Source organism: Thalassophryne amazonica, chromosome 18 (genome assembly GCF_902500255.1).
Source record: "Thalassophryne amazonica chromosome 18, fThaAma1.1, whole genome shotgun sequence".
NCBI classification, from domain to species: domain Eukaryota; kingdom Metazoa; phylum Chordata; class Actinopteri; order Batrachoidiformes; family Batrachoididae; genus Thalassophryne; species Thalassophryne amazonica.
In genome coordinates this window covers 67,123,587-67,149,630 of record NC_047120.1, presented here as the reverse complement: position 1 = coordinate 67,149,630, position 26,044 = coordinate 67,123,587, and the positions used below count along the sequence as shown (strand labels likewise).

The following is a 26,044-nucleotide window of genomic DNA, read 5'->3' as shown; positions in this document are numbered from 1 at the left end:
AAAGACCTTCATTATACAGTCACTTGGAACCCGAAGCAGCACTCTGGTGTGACCTTTACAGTGCTTTGGTGACAATTTGGCATTTGGAAACATGCACGCTGCAACTCTGACTTTTTCACACCCTCGTCTCCAACACGTGGGTGTGGACCATCAGCTCAACGCCACGACCCCCAGAATAACACAATAACGCCGTCCAGACAAACGGCTCCAGTGATGCCGTTTGGCGGCTGCTGAAAACTTTAAATGACGCTGTGAAAGATTCACTTTTTCCACCGCCGCCACCGTGACACACGGTTCTGTCTGTCCACAGCACAGCGATACTGGCTGACGGCGTGTGCATTTGATGTTGCCTCTCGCTCTAACCCAGTCAAATTGATTGTGTTAATGTGCAAAAGACGACTGGCACGATTAAAACTGTTGTTTTTGAGAAGTGCTTCAAACCCATTGCCATGGCTGCAATGCAAAAACACCCCCCCCAAAAGGCCTCCAGCTCTGTGAAACGTGATGGAAACTCGCCAAACGTGACTTATTACCGTGGAGTGGAAAAGGATATCCTAATTATAATTATATCCTGAACAAAATGGGTGATATTTAAAAATGAAAACAATGGTAATTACACTTTTTACTCAAATGGCCGGCCAAAGAATTCCACCTTTCTGAGGGAGTCGAGGAGGCGGCAGAGCCTGAAACGGAGGCGACAGTGAAAAGGAAGCAGAGTCAAAACAGAGTAAAAGTTCAATACGTCGAATAGATGGATGAAAGGGGGAAGTGCACATGCACGTGCACAGAGAGAATCAAAGGGAAGAGTTTGCCATTGGGTTTGGGCGGTCCAACGGCGGGAACGCTCCCGAACACGACAGGCACGAGTTCAACAGCTCCTTCAGCGGAAATCCTCATCACGCCGAATTCCCGCCACTTTGGGGAAACAAAAGGAGAAGGTGAGAGCGGCGCGGAGCCACAGACCAAAGTCACCGTGAATGTGACAGCTCAAAAAGAAGCATTTGCACTTTTTCTGTTCCCCAAACTAGCTAGCAAACAGGTTTGTTTTCCAAACTTTATTGAACAATGAACAATAAAGGCAGACGCCGAAACTTTAGTGAACGTTTCACGGTGCAAAGACCTTCACTACTGATTGGATCAGTAGTATGTCAGGTATTGTTGTGGCCCTGTAGAAATTTAATAATATCACCAGCAATACAGTAGTGTTCAGAATAATAGTAGTGCTATGTGACTAAAAAGATTAATCCAGGTTTTGAGTATATTTCTTATTGTTACATGGGAAACAAGGTACCAGTAGATTCTCACAAATCCAACAAGACCAAGCATTCATGATATTCACACTTTTAAGGCTATGAAATTGGGCTATTAGTAAAAAAAAAAAAAAAAGTAGAAAAGAGGGTGTTCACAATAATAGTAACATCTGCTGTTGACGCTACAAACTCAAAACTATTATGTTCAAACTGCTTTTTTAGCAATCCTGTGAATCACTAAACTAGTATTTAGTTGTATAACCACAGTTTTTCATGATTTCTTCACATCTGCGAGGCATTAATTTTGTTGGTTTGGAACCAAGATTTTGCTGATTTACTAGTGTGTTTGGGGTCATTGTCTTGTTGAAACACCCATTTCAAGGGCATGTCCTCTTCAGCATAAGGCAACATGACCTCTTAAAGTATTTTGATATATCCAAACTGATCCATGATACCTGGTATATGATATATAGGCCCAACACCATAGTAGGAGAAACATGCCCATATCATGATGCTTGCACCACCACGCTTCACTGTCTTCACTGTGAACTGTGGCTTGAATTCAGAGTTTGGGGATCGTCTCACAAACTGTCTGCGGCCCTTGGACCCAAAAAGAACAATTTTACTCTCATCAGTCCACAAAATATTCCTCCATTTCTCTTTTGGCCAGTTGATGTGTTCTTTGGCAAATTGTAACCTCCTCTCCACATGTCTTTTATTTAACAGAGGGACTTTGCGGGGGATTCTTGCAAATAAATTAGCTTCACACAGGCGTCTTCTAACTGTCACAGCACTTACAGGTAACTCCAGACTGTCTTTGATCATCCTGGAGCTGATCAATGGGTGAGCCTTTGCCATTCTGGTTATTCTTCTATCCATTTTGATGGTTGTTTTCCATTTTCTTCCACACGTCTCTGTTTTTTTTTTTTTTGTCCATTATAAAGCATTGGAGATCATTGTAGATGAACAGCCTATAATTTTTTGCACCTGCGTATAAGTTTTCCCCTCTCCAATCAACTTTTTAATCAAACTACGCTGTTCTTTTGAACAATGTCTTGAACGTCCCATTTTCCTCAGGCTTTCAAAGAGAAAAGCATGTTCAACAGGTGCTGCTTCATCCTTAAATAGGGGACACCTGATTCACACCTGTTTGTTCCACAAAACTGACAAACTCACTGACTGAATGCTACACTACTATTATTCTGAACACTACTGTATATATATTATAATAAAAAATGCATTGAATGTATTTAAAAATTTTAAAACCCAGAAAAACATGGTTCACTTCCTTTTGGCGCTGCACTACAAGTGCCCCATTAGTACACATATATTTAGCTTTTTTGTAATTATTCTCAAAACAGGATGTCGCTCATGTGACACAGTTGTCAAAAGTGAGTGGACTCAGAGGCGTGATTGCCGACACTGTTTTCGTATGACAAAGATTCCAAAAAAGTTAACGTGCCCTTTAATACTAGAACTACACAAACCAGCCACTTCCTCAGGTATGCCGGTTCCGCTGCTCTTTAAAGCGGATATCTAAATCAGCCAATCACATGGCAGAAACTCTGTGTTTTGGCATGTACGAGTTCTGTTAGAAAAGTATCCGACCTTATTATTTTTTTCAAAAACCATATGGATTTGAATCACGTGTGATTACATCAGACATGCTTGAACCCTCGTGAGCATGCGAGAGTTTTTTCTCGCCTGTGGGCAGTCTTTGAGTGAGAAGTCGCCCACCCTCTCGTTGATTTTTTCATTGTTTAGGAATGGCTCAGAGACTGCTGCTTTGTTTGATCAAAATTTTTTCAAAACTGTAAGGCACAACTGAGTGGACACCATTCGATAAATTCAGCTGGTTTTCGGTAAAAATTCTAACGGGTGATGAGAGATTTTGGTCTGGTAGTGTCGCCGTAAGGACGGCCCACGGCGCCTGACGGCGATCTGCGCTTCGAGGCGGCAGCGTCTCGCCGTTTCAAGTTGAAAACTTCCACATTTCAGGCTCTGTTGACCCAGTAAGTCGTCAGAGAACAGAGAACTTTCAGAAGAAGTCGGCATGAGGAGTTTATTCGGACATTCCATTGTTAACGGACATTTTGTAATGAAAGAACGTGCGGGCAGAGTTGCATGTCAGGCCGGACCCGACTGCGGGGGGTCGCGACAGGAAAAACAGCTCCGTTGGAAACCTTAACGGACAAGTTGGAACATGCCCAAGCTGTTAAACAATTTCTCAGTTACTCACTTGTTGAAAGCCATCAAAAGCCACCTGAATTTTACAAATGGTTTTCAACACGGAGGTGTTTTTCCTGTCGCGGCGCACACAGATTTGCCGAGTTGTCACGGAAACGACTCGGCGAATTTGCGCGCACGTCTTTCGTTACAAAATGTCCTTAAACAGTGGAATGTCCGCATAAAGTCCTCATGCCGGCCTCTTCTGAATCTTCTCTGTTCTCTCACGACGTCCTGGGTGAATTAAGCCTTAAATTAGGATGTTTTCAGGTCGAAACAGGCCGATGACGGCGCCTGGAAGCGCTGCAGGACGTCCCGCTCCGTGGGAAGTCCTTACAGCGACAGAAACACCCCATAATCTCTCATCAGCCGTTAAACTTTTCACCGAAAACCAGCTAAATTTCTCAAATAGTGTCCACTCTGATATTCCTCACAGGTCCAGAAAAAATTTTGATAAAGCAACGCGCGCCGTCTCGAGCAGCGTGTGAAACAAAGGAATTCAGCTGAGAGGGTGGGACCACATCTCACTCAAGGCCTGCCCACAGGGAAATGACGTCACCGACGCATGAAAAAACTCACGCATGCACACGAGGGTTCAAGCATGATTGGTGTAATCGCACGTCATTCAAATCCATATAGTTAAAAAAAAAAAAATAAAAGTGTTGGTTTCTTATCTAATAGACCTCGTAGACCTGGTCAAGAGGATCTGCTAAAGTTTAAACCAAGCATCAGAACTAAGAAGAAGTGTGACTTTGAAGGTGGTGTGGTAGTTGGAGAACCTGCTGATCTACTAAAGGGCAGGTAGCTCAGTGTATAAGGAGATGGGGCACCAATATGTAGACCTGGGTTTGATATCTGGTCACGGTACCTGTTGATGTCCTAGGACAAGACATTTCACCTGCATTGTCTTAGTCCACCCAGCTGTGAATGGGTACCAGCCTTGGTTGTGGAATTAACCTGGACTGGTGTCCGGGGGGGGATTCATGGATAAGCACCAGGACCTGTGGTATGTACTCATTTTTTCTTTTGATCTACCAGGAGTATCACACACAACCATCTCTTGGGTCTACAGAGAACCGTCTGAGAAGAAGAAACAATCAGCAAGCGGCAGATCTCTGGGTAAAAATGCCTTGTTGAAAGAAGTCGTCAGGGAAGAACAGTCAGCGTGGTCTACATTGATAGAACAGTAGCAGTAACTCAAATAGCCACTCGGTACAACCAACTCTGAACCCACAACACGTCAAACGTTGAAGACCACACTGGGTGCCACTTCCTGCCAGCCAAGAACAAGAAACAGATGTTACAGTGGGCTTTCTAAAGTGTCTTAGAATGCAGGAGAAAGGCTGTAGATTTTTTAAATGTTCTGGGGCGAGGGACCCTATTCTCTCCCCACCCCCCACTTGAAGCTAGCTGCACCCCTGACCCATCACCAAGGTTCATTTAACTGCATGTGCACAAATTCATCAGGTTTGTCATCATTATGATCCTTTTTTGTTGTTGTTTTTGCCTCATGTTTGTGTTGAAGGAACAACATGAATCAAGTTCAAGATGGTCCTGAAACGTCCTCAACAGCGGATCATGCGGATGGGGTGATGGCTCATCACCCAACAGCTGTGAAGGCAGATGAAGGCTGCAGCAGGTCCTCAGACCCCGATCGTCTGCAACTTCCCATCGTTCAAACCAGGCTAAGGGTCTGGTTATGTCTGCGTGCAACAAGATTCCCACGTTAAACAAACCCACTCACAGGCATCTCAAGAACATGCGAAGGAACAGGCCAGCTGGTGAGCAATGAGCAAGCAACACAGAGGAGAAAGAGAGAGCAAGATCCTGACCAGCAGAAGCTTCCCGCAGAAACCACATACAGCTTTTGTAAGAAACAGTTTGCATCAAGACTGGGCAGGAATCGATCAAGTCACTATCCTCCTCACCACCGAGGGATTGCCACGACGGTCCAGAAAGAAAAGATAAGTTACTGACTTATTGTTGCAACTGCACACTTGGTTGATTGATTGACAAATCGAAAAGTTACAGATTTTTCAGGCGCTCACACCTTCCTTTGGACTCTTTCCAACAATTGTTGAGGGAAGTACGGCGACATCTTCAGACGAATCCACGTCCTAAAACCTCAGAATCTTAAAGCTGGACTTCTTAAGACAAAACAGAGCTGTGCCAAAACTCCCCAGTCCTAATGTGCACAAACTAGATTGCTGTTGATGGATGTTAATATGGTGGTGGATGTTAAGTTATAGCCTGCAGATGAACACTTTATTACCTTTCATTGTTTGCTTGAAGAAAAATAAAGCTTCTTCTGTTACCTTGAGACATCTTTATTGCCTTCTCTTAAAGCACTGTTTGGAAAATGTCAAGCCGGTGAATCACACAAGAATAGTGAAATTTTATATGCAGCACAATTATGACTCAGGTCTCTGAATAATGACGATCTTTTCCTGCAATCCGGACATTTTGGTTTGCTGGAGCAGGTCTTGGCAGGAGAACAGGAATGGCCATGGCCTCATTGGATATCAAAAAGTTGGTGTTTCAGCTTTCACTCAACACCCTTTCCTGAAGAGAACCCTCTGTCCAAACCATCAGATACAAAGAGACTCACTTTCCCTGCAGAGTGCTTCCTTCACCAACTCAATTTCCACTTTCACATCTTGTTTGAAAGAAATTGTAGGAATTTACTCCCAATGATGTGTTCTGGCTCCTAAAGCTTGTGGAGTCCAGCGACTCGAGTTCCTTTTGTCAGAGAGGAAAGGTTTACTGACCTTGACTTTGCAGATGATGCTGTGATTTTCGTGGAATCGATAGATGTCCTGATTTTGGGACTGGAGTCAGTGTCCAGGTTTGTGACCGTCCATTCATCTCTCTTTGTCCATCGACCTTTGAGATCAAGAGATGCCTGAGAATAGTTTATAGAGTCATGAAGTACCTGGACAGAGGTATTTGGCGATACCTTTGCAGAACATTGGTCCAAGTCTTGAGAGTCCTGATGCTTTCTGTCTCACTGTATGGTTGTGAGACTTGGGCATTAACTCGTGACCAAGGCATTGATTTGTATTATGACTCTTTGGAGAATCCTTGGAATAGTGCAATGACTTTGTTTCAAATGAAGAGTTAATTAGGGAGACTAAGGTGAGATTTACCTCTTGTATTGTGTGGGACTGTCAGTTGTGACATTTTGACCATGTGGCATGTTTCTCTGGGTGTAATCCAGCAGCCAGGTGCCTCAGTATTGTGGATCCAGGCAAGTGGAGACGCCCAATATTTCACCTGTCTGCAGTTGAGCGATATCTTTTCAAGGGGTGGGGACGGACCGGTCGTCTGGCTTTGTGGTTGCCATCCAGGACCCAAGGTAGTTCCATAGTGTGGTGAGTGTGAGACTTGAATGTTAGCCTGCAACCTTTGATTATCTTTAGCTTTTGGGCTCTTTGGACCATTGGAGTAAAACAAACAAACCATCTGTGTCAAACGAATGATTACTTTGGGGAACTCTGTTGAGGAGAATCACCAGAATTGTGCAGGAATGTCAGCTTTGGTCATGTGGCACATTTCTCGGCACTATTCATCATGCATGTGCCTCAGTGTAGAGGACCCAAAAATAGCAAAAGCTCTGTGCCTGTCACTTTAAGTGAAAAGGAGCTGGTTGTTTCCATAAAATTGTGAGACTGTGAGGAGAAAATTAGAGGTGTAACTCTGGTCACATGTAACTGAAAAGTGGAGATAAAAATGCTGCATCAGTGTCACAAGGATTAAGTGTTTGACCAGATGGTGACAGTGGAGGTGGGTTACCGAATTAAAGTTCAGCGTGTGAAGCTTTTTAACATTTAGGAACTGTAAATCAGAGAAAGAACGTCCAAATTCACAATGTTTTGTTTGTCAGACCAGAGTTCTTTCTCGGTGCTTTAAGATTTTAAGATTGCAGGCTTGAAAACATTAAACTTTGGCTTGTGATTCCCGAGATGATTTTCTACCTCTGGAGCCTCCCAGGAATGTTTTTTACTGTAAAACTGAAAACCTGCTCAAGGTAATGGGGCCTCGGAGGGCGCTCGAGGAGCAGCAACAGGACCTCTGAGGGAAACACGGCGGCCTGACAGAGAGCGGGAGGCTTGTAAAAGCTGTTCGAGCCTGAGGAGCTCTCACCACGTTTCACGGAGGCTGATGTTAATGGCTGCAGTGCAGCGGAGGGTCCGAGCCCGGCTCTGTTTATACTGGACAGAGGGAGAGAGAGAGACGGCTTGGTGATCAAGACGCTCTCTGCAGATGGTCTTTATTGTGTGTGTGTGTGTTCGTTCATTCATGCAAATGACTTATGACTGATTAAATGCACATACATACATCCCTCAGGGACGTTCACTGCAGACGCACAATAAAAAAATCGTCATTTAATACCAAAAATATTTGCAAAATCTCTCCAGAAAGCCATCTGACACAACTGCAAAGAAACATCTGAGAGCTGCTTCCAACTTAAATTACATGTGAACGAAGCAGCACCTGCAAGGATGAGCACTAAGATTTTTTTTTCCCTATTTTTCAACAATATTATATCATTGCTTACAGTGATTTTATTCATTTGTGCAGTATTCACATCACATTCAGGATTAACAGCAATTTTGTTTGCTAGCTCAAGAGTAGGGTTATATGGGGCTCGAGCCCCCCCCCATTCAAATGCCATTTTCAACCTCATTTTCTCACCACTACCATTCTGATCCTGTTCTATAGTGCCTCCAGCTGCCAAAGCATCCATATGATGCGCTGCACTGGGATCCACTGTATGAAAATTCCAGTTCTAAGGTGGAACTATGCCAGTATACAAACGTATATCTAAATATCTAAAAAGGAAGAGTAAAATAGGAGAGTAGAAAAGAGTAGAGTAGAGCCACTTAGGTGCCTGGTCTTGAGAACCAGGGATGGTAGGTAGGTATGTAATTTTATATTATTATTATTATTATTGTTGTTATTATTGTTATTATTGTTGTTGTTCTGTTTGCTTTGGTATGCCAGCATTATTGAAAATGGATTATTTCCTTGTTGAAAAATTCAGTCCAGGAACTACCGGGTGAACTTGAGAAACAGGGGAATAGCATTCAAACATTCAGAAAGAATTAAGGAGGACTGTGCCATCGAGCCTAAATCCTGGCTGTGTGATTTGTTCTTTGCTTGATGCCAATGTGTTCAAGTAAAAAAAAAAAAAAAAAAAAAAATGCTTTCCTTAACACAATTTGTCTATTTCAAGGAGCCTTGAATTTGACAAATTTTAAAACATATCATAGTTACGCAATAATGTATAATTACTTATTGTAATTAAAAGTGTACTGCTTTTAGGGTTTTTAAGATTTAAGTCATGAAAAGAATTTTCTGTGGCACCAATATAATTTTATTTATTAGTCTTTAAATAGGGGATTCATAAGATGATATGTCCAGTAAGATCCAAATTTGTGCTGTCTGGAAGAAAAAAAAAAAAGTTCCCCCGAAGGGATGAAATTCAAACAAATAGATGGCCTTGAACTACATCCGCTAGCGACCTGTGCAGACTATGACAGGGACCATAGTGATGTCATAGATCATGTGGAGGCTTCCCCCACCTTGCGCAAGGGATGCTGGGAAGCACACAGCAACAGCCAATCAGAGTAGAGATGCACGGTGACATCAGCTGGCTGCTCACTCAAATAAAATAATCTAAGATGGCATAAAACACACCTAAACAGCATATTTCTGTATAAATCTAATGTTTCTCATATATTTTATAAACAGAAATAAACACTTCTAAATCTAAAAACACTGTTTTTGAAACCAGATAACACCTCTGAAGTGATTTACCAGACATCTTATGGATATTAGGGAGCACGCCCCGAGAGCGCGCATCAAGTGAGGTCAAACGAAAATAAAATATTCATTCCATAATGATTTTATGTTCCCTTCAATAAAATTTGTTGAAATTTTGCAACTCTGTTTTTGAAACCAGATAACACCTCTGAAGTGATTTACCAGACATTTTATGGATATTAGCGAGCACGCCCCGAGAGCGCGCATCAAGAGAGGTCAAAGGTCAAAGGAAAATAAAATATTCATTCCATAATAATTTTATGTTCCCTTCAATAAAATTTGTTGAAATTTTGCAACTCTGTTTTTGAAACCAGATAACACCTCTGAAGTGATTTACCAGACATTTTATGGATATTAGCGAGCACGCCCCGAGAGCGCGCATCAAGAGAGGTCAAAGGTCAAAGGAAAATAAAATATTCATTCCATAATGATTTTATGTTCCCTTCAATAAAATTTGCTGAAATTTTGCAACTCTGTTTTTGAAACCAGATAACACCTCTGAAGTGATTTACCAGACATTTTATGGATATTAGCGAGCACGCCCCGAGAGCGCGCATCAAGAGAGGTCAAAGGTCAAAGGAAAATAAAATATTCATTCCATAATGATTTTATGTTCCCTTCAATAAAATTTGCTGAAATTTTCCAACTCTGTTTTTGAAACCAGATAACACCTCTGAAGTGATTTACCAGACATTTTATGGATATTAGCGAGCACGCCCCGAGAGCGCGCATCAAGAGAGGCCAAAGGTCAAAGGAAAATAAAATATTCATTCCATAATAATTTTATGTTCCCTTCAATAAAATTTGTTGAAATTTTGCAACTCTGTTTTTGAAACCAGATAACACCTCTGAAGTGATTTACCAGACATTTTATGGATATTAGCGAGCACGCCCCGAGAGCGCGCATCAAGAGAGGTCAAAGGTCAAAGGAAAATAAAATATTCATTCCATAATGATTTTATGTTCCCTTCAATAAAATTTGCTGAAATTTTGCAACTCTGTTTTTGAAACCAGATAACACCTCTGAAGTGATTTACCAGACATTTTATGGATATTAGCGAGCACGCCCCGAGAGCGCGCATCAAGAGAGGTCAAAGGTCAAAGGAAAATAAAATATTCATTCCATAATGATTTTATGTTCCCTTCAATAAAATTTGCTGAAATTTTCCAACTCTGTTTTTGAAACCAGATAACACCTCTGAAGTGATTTACCAGACATTTTATGGATATTAGCGAGCACGCCCCGAGAGCGCGCATCAAGAGAGGCCAAAGGTCAAAGGAAAATAAAATATTCATTCCATAATGATTTTATGTTCCCTTCAATAAAATTTGCTGAAATTTTCCAACTCTGTTTTTGAAACCAGATAACACCTCTGAAGTGATTTACCAGACATTTTATGGATATTAGCGAGCACGCCCCGAGAGCGCGCATCAAGAGAGGCCAAAGGTCAAAGGAAAATAAAATATTCATTCCATAATGATTTTATGTTCCCTTCAATAAAGTTTGTTGAAATTTTGCAACATGTTTCAAAAATAAGACAGCGTTATAACACTTGGATTTCAGCAGAAACTAATTTTGTCAGTTTTGTGAAATCTGAAAGGCCGTACAGCTGTAACAGTCAATGCCTGTAAGTCCACTTCACAATTTTAAAACAGCTGTAAATGGGAGAATTTAATGTTTTTTAAACACATTGTCCTCATTAAACAGCTTCATTTGTTCTACTTCATCACTGCGGTGACTTTAAAATGTGGGAAACCGTAAAAAATAAAGAAAAACACGGTGCCTCCAAATATTTGACTTTGTGTCCTCCTCCGACTGTAAATCAACAACCACGACCTTGATTCATTTTCCTCCCGTGTTTTCTGGTGGTGGGCGGTGCCAGAACAGGATCCGCACCATGTAGGAGTGATGGAGCGTGTTTGATTCGACAGCACGGTGCCGGTCCATTAAACTCTCCGGTTCAGGATCCGGTGTGTGTGTGTGTGTGTGTGTGTGTGGGTGGGTGGATCTTCCTGTTGAGGATGAGCTCTTTGATCTCACACTTGACTTGAACGAAGAGTTCCATCAGCTCTCAGAGGCCGAGTGTGTTTTATTAAGCAACGACGGTAAATGTCAGGGGGTTTACTTGTTACCAATAATAATAACAGCCTTCATAACAGTGGCGCCATCAAGGGGTGGTTACTGCCCCTGTGGTCCAACTGCAAGGGCAGGTCCAGAGACACACCTGCAGAGGTAGCTGCCCTTTTGAAAAGCTAAGTGGCCCCCAGTGGGCCCGTTTCTAGTTCCTGAGAAGGTTCATGAATGTGACAAACCCATTTATTCACAGGGTCAAGTCAGGTCATGGAGCACGCTGCATCTACCACATCACAGAACCATCTTGGGACCTGGGTTGCTTATGAGATGTGGAGATGGACTTGTTGTCTGCCAGGGTGGTGGTTGCCATCAAGGACCCAAGAAATAAGGTACCAACATAGTAACATGATGGTCACGTTAACGGAAAGTGACAGTGAACTAAACATGGCAGCGGCATGCTGGGAAATGGATGGATACCAGGATCCATCATCATGTATTGGGATGAAACTTGAGGTACAAGATCACCGCATTCAGACCACGGATAAGGTCGATATTGGGCATGCTTTAATGTTCAATGTGACCAACAGGGGGCAGAGTCCTCAAAATCTTGAGTAAACGATATTTTGACAAATGCCTCATGTATCAGGATGAAACGTGGGGCACAAGATCACCGCATTCAGACCACGGATAAGGTCGATATTGGGCATGCTTTAATGTTCAATGTGACCAACAGGGGGCAGAGTCCTCAAAATCTTGAGTAAACGATATTTTGACAAATGCCTCAGGTATCAGGATGAAACGTGGGGCACAAGATCACCTCATTAAGACCACGGATAAGGTCGATATTGGGCATGCTTTAATTTTCAATGTGACCAACAGGGGGCAGAGTCCTCATTATCTTGAGCAAACGATAGCTTGACAAATACCTCATGTATCAATTCTAATTGTGGCCACCAGGGGGAGAAGCCTCTGAAACTGAGGACTTGATGGAACATGATGATACTTAGTACTGTAGATTATACCATATTAAAATATAAGAATCACTTACAGCTGACCTTCCTGGAGTCATGTGACTCACGTCGGGCTAACCACTGCCTAAACAAAACTAACTGAATCTGAAGCACAGCCACAACTCTAATAAACTCCTAATAACTTGACTTTGCCTCCATTTTCTGACATGGAATTCACCACGACCACTCCTCACTGCTCTTTTATTTGACTTTGTTATAACCACAAAGAAAGGAATTTTTTACCGTCCTTTGTCTACCTTCACTCTGTTTCCATCTCTTCGTGCTTTTTCCTTTTACTGCATGGATCTCTCCCTCCCGTCTTTTCCGTAAAGTGTCCCTGAGCTCCAGCGCGCCCTTCCAGGGTTGTAAATCTCTGCGTTCTAGCTGTCCATCACGTCTCACAAAGTCCTTATTGGTCCCAGTAAAGACTCGAGCTGCTTCTCTCATAAATGTTTTTGGTTGGTGAAGTTCCCTGTAAATAATTTGTTGGGGTGTATTTTAACTAATCACCCTCGCAGGGATGACGTAACGCACAGCGTGCACACACTGGGTGCAGGTAGACTGAGTGCATCATGGATCTTGACCTGAAGGTCAACACCTGTTTACTTTTGCATGTTTTGAATCCTTTATGACTCCTGATCATTTGTACCAAGAGAACCAAAATGGAACCGAGTGGAACTTGGTTGTAAAATATATTTGAGATGTTGAACCTTTTATACCCCTTTATGGGTGGCTTTGAGCAATTTCTGCCAAAACGGTGTTGATTTTGTGTTAAAACAGAATTTTTGCGCGCGCGCACACACACACACACACACACACACACACACACACACACACACACACACACACACACACACACACACACACACACACACACACAGGTCAGTCATGTCATGTTTCACTCCATTGCTACACTTATTTTATACACTGGAACACATGGCTGTTGCCATGGCTAAACAAAAGCTGATAGGCCGATTGTCCCCTCAATCAAATCCTATGCTAATATACTCTCAAACTGCAGTGAAAGACTTTCAAATTCAAAGTCTTCATATATATATATATATATATATATATATATATATATATATATATACACACACACACACACACAGTGCATGGGGTAGTTCTGTCAACTAACTTTCTTCTGTTTCTATGATCCCCTCTGACCTTAAAACGTGACCCCTTTAATAAATACCCAACATCTACCGATTTCAAATAGCCAACACAGATTATTTTCAGACCAAACATCAATTTGAGGAAGCTATACAAGTAAAATGACTTTTTCCCTTTTCCACTAATATTGAATTTACATATTTCAGGTGTGCACATTTAAGCCACGAAGTATTATTAGCATCCGGTATTATGAAGACTTTACGTCCATCTGTCTGTCTGTCTGTGCTCAGCATAACTCCAGTCCTATTACTGCCAGGGTCTTCAAATTCACAGGGAGCATTCTTGGGACACAGACCTTGGATATGTTCAAAGATGGCTAACTTTGACCTATTTTAAGGGGTTAAAAGGTCACATTCTTTCTGCACACTCTTTCACTGATTACACGCCCATACGGCCGAGGGTACTTTAGCATTGCATTCTATATTTTTATAGCCATTTATCGAGATAATCACAATTTTTACATGAACATTTTGACAAAATAACTATCGCTGTTTAAACACATTAGTGTATTGTCTCTTTAAAAATTGTTAAAAGCATGCATACATCAAAAGAAATTTAAAGAAAAAGTTACAGAATCCACATATGGATTCCAATCGACACCCAAATTTAATAGATTCTTCTTCTGGATGTGACTGATTATAACTCCAGGTTCGTTGGTGTTGTGAAGGTTTATCTGCTGGTATTGCACACATGTTCCACCGTATGTATTTGTTGTACTCTACAAGATACACTTTAAGATTCATTTAGTCATCGTGTGTCCAAATGTTTGTGTTCATTTATGTCCCTACTGTTTAGCATCACAGCGCTGAGTCCCAGAAGGTGGCAGTGCCGAGCTTCTGTCAGTCAACATTTCTCTTCTGATTCTTCACCACTGTGGACTTTTTGATTTCAACCTGCAGCATCAAAACAACATAAGAGTCTGTGATGACCTCTGAGTACGGCGGTCAGACGTGTGGTCCTAGGCACTTGGATCTAGGATCACCTAAAAGCCCTTAAAAAGCAACAGAGTAGATTTCAGTTGCCGTCTTTGTTATTATGGTTTGACAAATGGTTGGCAGTAATATAACACGTGCTAATTATATGTATGAGGATCCAGCATCCAAATAACCAGAACGAAAAATCAGTTTTATCTACTTTTACTATTAACCTCTTAAACCCTAGAGTCCCCAAATTTGGGGACTTGCCCTGTTTTGGAACATTTGAACACTCATAACTAACCAATGCTGACACCAACATACACTTATTATACATCAAAATGTCAAGCAAAGTCTCCTCTACAAAAGTATCCACTTCAATCACATATCAACTAACCACAGCTGAAACGCCAAGCAAATAAAGGCATAAATCGGAATTCATTTTTTGGGACAAAAAAAAAAAAAACAAACTCATTTACTCCTACCAAGTATTCTTTATTTTCAATTTTTTTTGCATCCACAACATCCCCTAGGACCTGTCTTTTAGCTGATCCACACGTTTGCATTTTTGACCTTGTACAAGCTGAGAAATAAATCATAATGTTTGGGTATGTGATTTTGGTGAAATAGGCTCTAGGGCTTAAGGGGTTAATTAGATATGGTTTATGTTTCTTGTTAATGTCCTCAAAGTCCCATAATACTGACTGTAAATGCAGAAACTCTTTGGCTGTAAGCAGATTTTACACTCTAAGAAATGAAACACAGGGGTTTTAAATGTAATTAAGACTATTATTTTAAATATACTTGCAATCGTTAATTTTAGGGATTTAAGTAATAATGTTTCATTTGATTTAATTAATTTCACCTACAATATTGTTTTGCACTTAATTGACAATGTTATGTGAAAAAAGTTACCTTAACTTTATCAATTAAATTCAATGTTTTATTTCTTAGAGTGTAGGGCTGCAACAGCTCATCATGGAACCCAGTGACTTTTGTCACAGAACTCCATATCTGGCCTGCTACTTACTCTGAGCAATTAGTCTCAATTTAAAGTAAGAAGTGACACAAACAGGGTGTTTTTACAAGATCTGAAAGAAATTAATCCTCAGCATTATCTGTTTTTGATTTCAGATTTTAACTTTTAGCTTGAAGAAAATGTGTATAACTTGACCCCTTTAAACAGGCTGTTGACATTAAGCCTGAATCTGGGCTTAAATTGTTCTAGGCTGTTCTACAGAAGGATAACTTGAGTGCAAGGGTGTGAGCCCAAGCTGAACACCAGTGATCTCTGATGCCTTAGACAGTACTCCATCAAGAACAATCATTCATCAATAGATGATATAACCACATGGACAAAACCTTGTCAAGCAGTACAATACGGAGTTACAATCACAAATGCTTTGTTGCAAAAAAGAAGCTTCATGTTAATGTTGTCCAGAAGCAACACCAAGTTCTCTGGTCTCAGAGGCATCTGGATTAGACCATCAAACAGTTTAACGGAATTTTTATATTTGAGTTAAACTGGTTTTGGTTGATTGTCGAAGCCACACTTTATTTTTGCGGTTGCTTAGAGAAGTCACGATGGCATTTTGCAATGATTTGTTAAAAATAACCAGTGGGTTAATTGTTACTGTCAAGTTTGTTTGTTAATAAGTTTATTTTTTCCGGTTATTCTACTCTGACTCCACGCTGACTTTAGAACAGACTTGACACTCGTCCAGCTCCCGGGTGTGATGTTTGAGAGACAAACGCTGGAGGACAAGCAGCTGAGCCTCCTCCTGGCCTCTTTTCTCTCTCTGTGATGGATTTTATATTTATGTCTCCTCCAGGTGCCCGTTTGCATGTGTTTCCTGACTTACAGCAGTCATGCCGTAATTTCATTAATCACAACCCTCAGACAGTTTTTTTTTCTTCCTCCTGTCAAAACAGAAACGATGAGAGACAGATGAGCTTTGTTTCCACTTCTTTGATTTTTTCCCCCCCAAACCGCTAAATAGGACATGAACTTCTGACTATGGCGCCGCACTCGGAAGCTTGTCTTTACTGTCTTTAGATATGAGCTCGACCACATGTGCATGTGGTTTTCCTGATAAAAACAATGTAATGTCACCATCCATGAAAATGTTGAAATTAAAGAAACCTGAGTTATTGTTTCCAGATATTATATTAGTGAACCTCTAATAATTTAACTTGCCTTGAACAATGACAATTACAAAAAAAAATTAAACCATTATTTTAATAAAAAACAAATCAACATATTCTACCTGAAAAGCACAAAACGGGCAGTGCCACAAACCCTTTCACTGCAGGTTATTAAAAATGCATTAAAATTTATGAAGTATTATTGGGTATTAAAAGCACAACAAAACTAGTCTTTTTCTATTTTTTTCTCTGAATATTTCCAATTTTTCTCCTCGTCATTGATCACCATAGATTGTGCATATAGTAGATAAACCCTTTGTGACATCACACAGAGGTTTTCTGTAGAGCGGGTTGGTTTTGGATGCCGCCATATTGGCGGTGCCTGACTCCACCCAACTCCTGGCCAACCCATAAATGGGTAAAGGGGTGGAGCATGGGTAAGTCCAGCGTGACCCACGTGAGACGAATGGAGTCTGAAGACGCCGTTGACCTAGCTTAAAGTTACCAAGCTAACTAAGGCTAACAGTTTAGGTAACCTTGGTGTGGGTTTGTTTCAAGCATGATTTTACAGATGGTTCTTATAACAGGTGGCTCGGGTGCAGGTATTTAAACTCAGCCATCTCACTTTTGTTTTTTGTGATACCGTCATGAAATGGACCACATTTCGTGACACGGTCAAGTTTCAGTCACACCCTTAAGCCCTGATCCTAAACCGAACCATAACCATAACCCCAAATGTAATGATACCATCACAAAATAATTTCTTGATATCGTCATAAAAATGTAACATATTTTGTGACGCTATCACGGATTAATAGATTAAATCACTTTTTTTGCCACCATCATGAAATTGGCATGAGATCGGGTTGTAAACATTATGCATATTGCCTCAGTAACAGCGGCACTATCGCTATAGCTAATATCATAAATCTACTGATACCTAATAATCAGAGTTAACGGTGCTAACATACAAATTAAAGAATACTAACATTCGCTCAAAGGAAACACTGGAACACTGACGTCTTAGATGGTCCGCACAGCACGTCATTTTATCTCAGATATTTGTGATAAAATGCTCAAAAAAGACAAATATGGTCAAATCCAAAGCAGCTAGTCACTCAGAGTGACCACACCCTAATTAGTTGTAACTTGACTTAAAATAAATTAAGCTAATGATACATTTGCAATGAACAGGTAAACTATACCAATATAGGCCAAACTATTTTACCAGGCTGCAAACATGTTTATTTCTGCTGTAAAGTTAGATATTTTAACATGGGTTTGACTCAGTTTTGGAGCCAGCATCAAGCGGCCATTTATGGAACTATGTGTTTTTGGCATTTCTGCGTTGGCTGGTTGTCGCTTGTTGATCACTCAACATGGGTAACTGCTACCGTGTTTTGACCCATTACTGGGTGAGACCTGTACGAATAGCTCACAGAAGCTTGTGATAAAACAAAACAATTACACATATATCCCCACCCCCAAAAAATAAAATCCTTTTTATGATATAATTTTTTTTAATTATTATTATTTTTGTAAATATCATGGCTGTGAAATGAAAACTGTGAAATCCGAGGAAAATTTGCAGGGTTTCAAGCCAGGGTCTAGGGCCGTAGGGCCACAGAAACCAAATTAATTTTGTATCTAATCATACATTTTCAGCATCTCTTGGAAGAAAAAAAATTTCAAAATTAGTGCATATTTAAATGATCCTAGACTCACCCTTTCATTTAAACTGTCAATGATAATGTTGAAATAACAGAATATGACGTGGAAGTAGGACTTGGAATGATTTTCCTTTTAATTGTAAAACAAATTATGCATTAACTCAGAACAATTAAACTACATGAAATTTCATGAAAAGACTGGTTAAGCATTTCAAAAACCACAGCTAAAGCTTGGAGAATAGTTTGAAAATCATGGTAAAATATCAATAACACACCTTATAGTAAAAAAGTCACATATTGTTGTGTAAATTCCTGTAAATCCACTCAAAGCCACAGTGTCTTTTTCCCATGAAAAAAGTCTACATAAATAAAAAGTAATTTACATTCTTGTGTAAATTCATGTAAATCCATTCAGAGCCACATAATTTTGTCTAAAATCCTGTTTGAACAGCACAATGTTTATTTTCCAGGGAGAGAAACATTCTTATCGTGTTTCCTGATGGCACAGTTCGCTTTTTCCGTTTCTTTTATCTTTCAGGTATGTTCATGAAGCCAGCGACAATTCCAAACTTTTTTAAACAGTACTTCTCACCATTTTTGCTCTGTATGATGTCACTCCGTGACACAGACATGCTGCAAAATTCTTCTTTTAAAAACTTGAGAGCTCTAAAAGTTTGCGATGTCCACATGCTACATTTAGCTTAACCCTCTGGGGTCCGAGGGCATTTTTTTGGACAGTTCACTCGCCTGGCATACATGTTTTATTATTGCTGTTAACAGCTCTCCCTGCATCCCACAATCACGTTTTATGTCTTTTTTTTTTTTCAGGACAACCTGTGCTTTCAGAATATATATGTTTTTGTTGTGTTTTATAAGTGTAATAAAGGTTTACACTCACAAACAGGCATGGAAAAAATAAAGAGAAAAATAATTTTCCACACATTTATTCAAAACACAGCAAACTATAATAAACAACTGTTTTGACACTTTATAAAGGTAATTTGAGGTCTTGTGTGAAAGACTGTCCAACAAAAAGTTCAAACAATAAACACAAATACATATTTTGAACAATATATACAAAATGGTCTATGCGTTTTGTTGTCCATTGATATGGTAAACAGTGCTTTACACAGAGAAAGCAACGGAGTTATCCAGTAACAATCACATGCAAACTAGTGGAGCAATCCTGATAGTTACACACTCTTTGTTTGAGCATGTGAGATTGTCATCAGAGGCTCTCCATCTGCTCCTGCTTTCACTGATCGCTGTGTGTAATGGCGCAGGGTGCACTGAGTATGTACTAACAGTATGTAGTCATTGGAGAACCCAGGGGGCTATTCAAACGGGCCAACTAGTAACACATCACTCCTGAAAACGATCTTTGGCTTTTCACGTGAGGTAAATCTGCCCTACAATTGGATTTTGGAAAACCATGTGATGGTGAACCAATTCCGATTGGACACTCACAATGCACACATCATCACACAGCTTCTATGAGGAGTACAAAGATGGCCGATGGCAAAAAAAAAAGTAAGTTTCTATCTCATATCATTCAAAAGTTATTTCTAATTTAGTAAAGCTTGGTCTTAGCCGTTGTACACAACAGCGTCGGCCCCAGAGGGTTAAGCATCTTGCAGGAGCCACACCGTCACCACAGCAACCAACCAGTCACGCTTTACGACAACTGTCATAAAGCGACCCTAACACCCTTGATGCAATCTGTGGAAATAGCAATCTCCTACAACCGCATTAACCATCTGACATCATTCGGCCCTCGGGCCGCAAGTTTGACACCAATGCAGCAGACATACAGAATCACTATTGCTGTGAATTTCTAAAGCAAGCTTTCATTCATGACTTTTATTTGAAAATAAATAGAAACAATCTCACGCCACATTCCCCGCGGTTTTTACTGCTCAGTCTTTATGGTTTCGTGTCTGTCTGAACTGGTGCGATTTGTGATTGTGTTGCCTCAGAGCGAGCTCAGTGAGCTCAGTGAGACGAGAAAACGAGCGTTCCTGTGAAAAAACTTTGAACTTCTGACTGAGAAGACACAAACAGCTGCGGTAAAGCGAGAGAAACCCGCCATCTTTCCCAAACCCCCGACTGACCCAGATCAGTTCCAGTGGACGCCCTCTGCGGGCCGGTGTCACGTTTTATCACAGTCTGGAAAAAAAACTAAACAAAAACAACACCAAAGAATCTCTGTGGACAAAGCCGAGTTCTGTCCAGTTCAAATCAGCCAAACAGTCTTTATACAGTATATTCAGCTTTAAATCCACATTTTCCCTAAAACCCTACCTGGAATAGAATTTGTTGAAATTCCAGTTATGAAAACATGTTTATTTATTTCTATAAGTCATCATCAGAAGCCTGTGAGCTTAAACAGAGCAAACCAATCAACAATTACGGAGTTACACCCTATGACCCAAAACAAGAACCGAGCAGGAAAAGTAAGCAGGGAAAAGATGAGAATGAGTCTTAATGAGTCGGGAGAACGACTTCCAACTACATGAATGTGTTTAAGGAAAACCTCCATAAATTTATTTATCATAAGCACTGGAATAAACATTTTTTAAAAAGATGAGTTATTATACAGTAATCACACTGATGGGTTTTAATTCGGCGTAAATCTCCTTTATTTGAAGGTTTTTCCGCTAAACCTGAGCTTGAAAAGCCTCACATGGTTTGTCAGACACAGATGTTCCTTCTTAGTTAATAATCCTGCACAAACATTGGAGTGTTTGTTTGTTGTTGTTTATAATTTTTCTTCTAGACTTTCTGTTTCTTTGTCTTAATAAATGCAGTGCACACAGATGTGGTTTTGCTTTTAAATCAGAGTCTAACAGAAGGTAGAAAAAAGTACAGCTGTTAAAATAATACAAAGCAGCTCACATCTGGCCACCTTGGAATCCTGGATGGCAACCAAACGGGCAGACATCTGGTCCATCCCCACCTCTTAAGAGTAGCCATCTATCTGCTGCAGCCAAGTGGAAGGTGCGCGCGTCCTTGGCACTTTGCATCTGTTGTGGTCCTCAGCACTGAGGAACCTACGTGTTGGATTACGCTCAGAGAAATATCAAAGCTGACGTTCCCTCACAATGCAAGTGATCCTCCTCATCTGAGTCTCCAGAAATACCGGTTCTTCATTTGAGGCTAAATCATTCTACCGGTAGCCAAGGATCCTCCGAAGAGACGTCCAACTCTCACCTAAAGGTCACTAGGATTCAAGTCTCATAGTCATACAGTAAGACAGGAAGTACCAGGACCCAAAAGACATGGACCTTCATTCTCTTGCAAAGACTTCGGCATCACCACGTGTCAGCAACCTCATGACCTGCATGAATAACACAGTACCATAGAAATATTTCAATAAGGTATGTATTTGTGTGAAAAGTTCCAGATTTTAGTTGTAAAACTTTGTGGATCCTGTACCTGAGACATGAGACTCACCTGGGATCAGGCTGGAGAAACAGGTGCTGCTACAACCTTCTAGCACAGGGGTGGGCATCGAGGGCCGAGACACTGCAGGTTTTCCATGTAACCAATCACCTCAGCAGGTGGGTTGCTGATGAGCTTCTGCTCTGAACATAAACACCTGGTTGTCAATGAAATCACCTGCTGAGACACCTGATCATTAATGAAATCACCTGCTGAGGCGATTGGTTGCACGGAAAACCTGCAGTGTCTCGGCCCTTTATGGCACATGATTGCCCACCCCTGTTCTAGCAGCATCTGATGTCGACACTCAAAGACTCACATGACGTTCAAACAAAGACAAGAAGTGACCTCAGCGCCAAGTTACTACAAGCCGAAAATATTTTAATCTACAGTATGTTCTAAGAGACAACTGTGTGTGTGTGTGTGTGTGTGTGTGTGTGTGTGTGTGTGTGTGTGTGTGTGTGTGTGTGTGTGTGTGTGTGTGTGTGTGTGTGTGTGTGTGTGTGTGTGTGTCCCTCTGCAGTGTTTGGCTTGAGTCCACAAGATCATGGGTTCAAATCCCCGCCTGACTGGAAAATCACTAAGGGTCCTTGGGCAAGGCCTTTAATCCCCTGTTGCTCCCGGTGTGTAGTGAGCGCCTTGTATGGCAGCACCCTCACATCGGGGTGAATGTGAGGAATAATTGTAAAGCACTTTGAGCGTCTGATGCAGATGGAAAAGTGCTATATATATATATATATATATATATATATATATATATATATATATATATATATATATATATATATATATAAAATGCAGTCCATTCACACATATACGTTGATATACAGGGAGTGACGTAGGCTATTAAGCACTTTAGCAGTAGCAGTATTAGTAGTAGTAGTCGTAGTAGTAGTAGTAGCAGCAGCTGTCTCTTCTGGAGGCAGGTTTAGTCACGCTCTAGTAGTTCTCTGGAATCCAGGATAGGTGGGAGGTGATAGCTTTTTGGTGAAGATGATGCTTTCATTTCAGTCTCTGACTCAAAATCCGCCGTGGGACGGATAATCAGTGAGTTTATAATGAAAGGATGGAAAAAGGCAGCGTGATTAACTGGTTGCCATTATTTAAAATAAAAATGTAGAAAAATAAACAGTTTCCGGTTTCGTTTTTGTTCCGAACTGGTTCAAAGCCTCATTGGTTTTGACAGAATTATTTACTTGTGCTTGCTTTCCAACTGGCGCTGTGCTAAGAAACAGTTGTGAACATTAGCAATAATACTAAGAAACACTGCATTTATTTTTCCTATTTCTGAGTAAAAGCAATGGATAGAAAATAAAAATGTGGTGAGCCACATCATCCCCAGTTCCTTCTGTTTTTGGGCGAGTTCCAACACGCCTTTGTGCTGTTAGATAATATCTGTGCTAACTCTTTGTTTTATGTTAGCTATTAAGTATTTGTGTTATTTGTTTGGAAGTTCTGAGAAATATATTAAGTTTTACTCTATCATCTGTCCAAGTTTCAGACACAGGGAGAGCTCCCCCTGTTGGTGAGAGCCAGTAACATTAGAAATGTGAGACTAAACCACACCCATGTTAACACCCACAAGGTATAAAAAGTGTTGTATGACTCATTTTAGGGGCCTTTCACAAGATGGACACTGTCTGTGAGGGTCCCAGGCCTGGTTTCTAACGTGACCTTCAATAAACTCAAAATGAGGAATACAATGGTTTGGTTTTTGGTAAGGGGCAGAATTTTACATAAAAGAACCAGGTCAAAATAACAGTGTCATAGAGCGACTCAAAGTATTAGCCCTCATGAAAGAATGCAAGACCCAAGAACACTCTGACAGGCCCCGTCAGAGCTAGTCGTGCCCATGTCCATGTGAACCATGAGCCAGGTTTAAGCGGTTTTTAAGCGGTTTGGATGCAGGAAGGCGGCCATGCTCAGTGGTTGCCACCGCTCGTTTGCAGTGTTTGTAATTTCAGGACGGGACCATTAACCGGCTCCGTGCAGAGGAACTCAGCAGGGTTCACAAAGTGTTTTGCCTTCCTGACGATCCGAGGCCCCACAGTCATCATGGGTGGCCACGTTGGGCCCCTCGGAATGGCGCTCGCACACAAACAGGCTGCACATATAATGGTTTTCTGGAACATTCTCACGTGCATACACACACACGGTTACAAATATACAACAGAAACTATACAGCATTGATGTTTACATAACCTCATAACAAACTGGCAAGGACATACCCCCCCCCCCCCCCCCGCTGTGCCATAAAAACAAACCGCTCAGAAAACGGCATTTTCCTTCTGATCAAACACTCACATTCCAACAAACAAGCTGCAGCCAACCTGGCAACAGCCGTCACATTGACAGTGCGACATGTAGTTAGTCTGGGCAATCTCTGATGAAGGGGCACTTTATCGGCGCATATAATCAGCTCTGTGATGCTAACGAGAATGCCCTGCTTTAGCAGCAGGCCGGCTCTGTTGTGAAAGTGTAGTGACACGGACCCACAACAGGGGGCGCAAATGAACGGTCAGGAGAGCATATCTCACCCATATTGGCCTCTCTTCATTGGCTTCCTGTTAATTCTAGAATAGAATTTAAAATTCTTCTTCTTACTTATAAGGTTTTGAATAATCAGGTCCCATCTTATCTTAGGGACCTCATAGTACCATATCACCCCAATAGAGCGCTTCGCTCTCAGACTGCAGGCTTACTTGTAGTTCCTAGGGTTTGTAAGAGTAGAATGGGAGGCAGAGCCTTCAGCTTTCAGGCTCCTCTCCTGTGGAACCAGCTCCCAATTCAGATCAGGGAGACAGACACCCTCTCTACTTTTAAGATTAGGCTTAAAACTTTCGTTTTTGCTAAAGCTTATAGTTAGGGCTGGATCAGGTGACCCTGAACCATCCCTTAGTTATGCTGCTATAGACTTAGACTGCTGGTGGGTTCCCATGATGCACTGAGTGTTTCTTTCTCTTTTTGCTCTGTATACACCACTCTGCATTTAATCATTAGTGATTGATCTTTGCTCCCCTCCACAGCATGTCTTTTTCCTGATTCTCTCCCCTCAGCCCCAACCAGTCCCAGCAGAAGACTGCCCCTCCCTGAGCCTGGTTATGCTGGAGGTTTCTTCCTGTTAAAAGGGAGTTTTTCCTTCCCACTGTAGCCAAGTGCTTGCTCACAGGGGGTCGTTTTGACCGTTGGGGTTTACATAATTATTGTATGGCCTTGCCTTACAATATAAAGGGCCTTGGGGCAACTGTTTGTTGTGATTTGGCGCTATATAAAAAAATTGATTGATTGATTGATTGAATAGATGAGCCAAAAAAGTAACAATTTAATGTTGTGAAGGTGCACAACGAATATACAGACAATCTCAGAATCTGATAACAGTCAATCCACAAAGGTGACGTGTGGGCAGGCTCGAGGATAGAAGACGTCTGTCCTGAGAAGAGCCGGAACCACACGATTTCCGCCGCCACCGAACCTGGTGAATACTGGAGCCGCCAAGTCCCGAATTCCCAAGTGATCACCGTCCCCGACTGTCGGATCTGGTACTGCTGGCGAAGAGCAAAGACAGTCAAGTGTGGGTGTGTGTACACCCCGTAACAACAATGGTGGGAATGCCACCTCCACCTCTAACACACACTCGTGCAGCGTCTGTGTAACCACTTATCTGACGTAGGACGAAACAGTCGCGACCCACGCCGGTCCTCTGGTTGACAGCCGCAACACAATAGCACTTGGAATCAATTAATATAGGCAGAGAATGTTACCTCCATAGAAGTATGATATGTCGGCAACGAGGTGGAGATGACGTCTGGTCTTTATGGAGTGAGATGATGTAGAGTAGATGGGTGACAGCTGTCAAGAGATAATGAGTGACAGCTGTCACCCCCGGCTGTGTCCGTGGCGGCAGCGCCCTCTCGTGCCTGAAGCCCGCACTTCAGGCAGGGCGCCCTCTGGTGGTGGGCCAGCAGTACCTCCTCTTCTGGCGGCCCACCCAACAGGCTCCTCAAGTCAGGAAAAACACCACAAGGACTGACGGCTGTGGAATAAAACTGGACACATGCGTCACTGAACAGACTTTTCAGACAGTCAAAAAGACATGAAAACTGTTGTTTCTACAACAAAATGAAATTTCCAGATCAGACCACTTGATAGCTCCGCCTACCTTGTTTGTTGATTCGCCATTTGAGTAGCAACAACCGTAGATCAGACTTAATTAGGCACTTAAATATCTTCCATGACCACCACATGTATCACAGCGCTGAACCGAACCGCCATCACTGAGCCCGACGCCAAACCTATGCACAGGTTTATCATCTAC

At 41.5% G+C, this 26,044-nt stretch overlaps 1 protein-coding gene across 1 annotated transcript in view; it reads left to right on the top strand.

Moving 5' to 3' along the window:
• Positions 1 to 774: 774 nt before the first annotated feature.
• Positions 775 to 26,044, top strand: part of gdf10b (growth differentiation factor 10b) — an 84,071-nt gene continuing 58,801 nt past the window's right edge. Inside the window, exon 1 of the mRNA XM_034193514.1 lies at positions 775 to 938. Coding sequence (XP_034049405.1) covers positions 775 to 938 — 164 coding nt within the window. The remainder of the gene's footprint in view (positions 939 to 26,044) is intronic.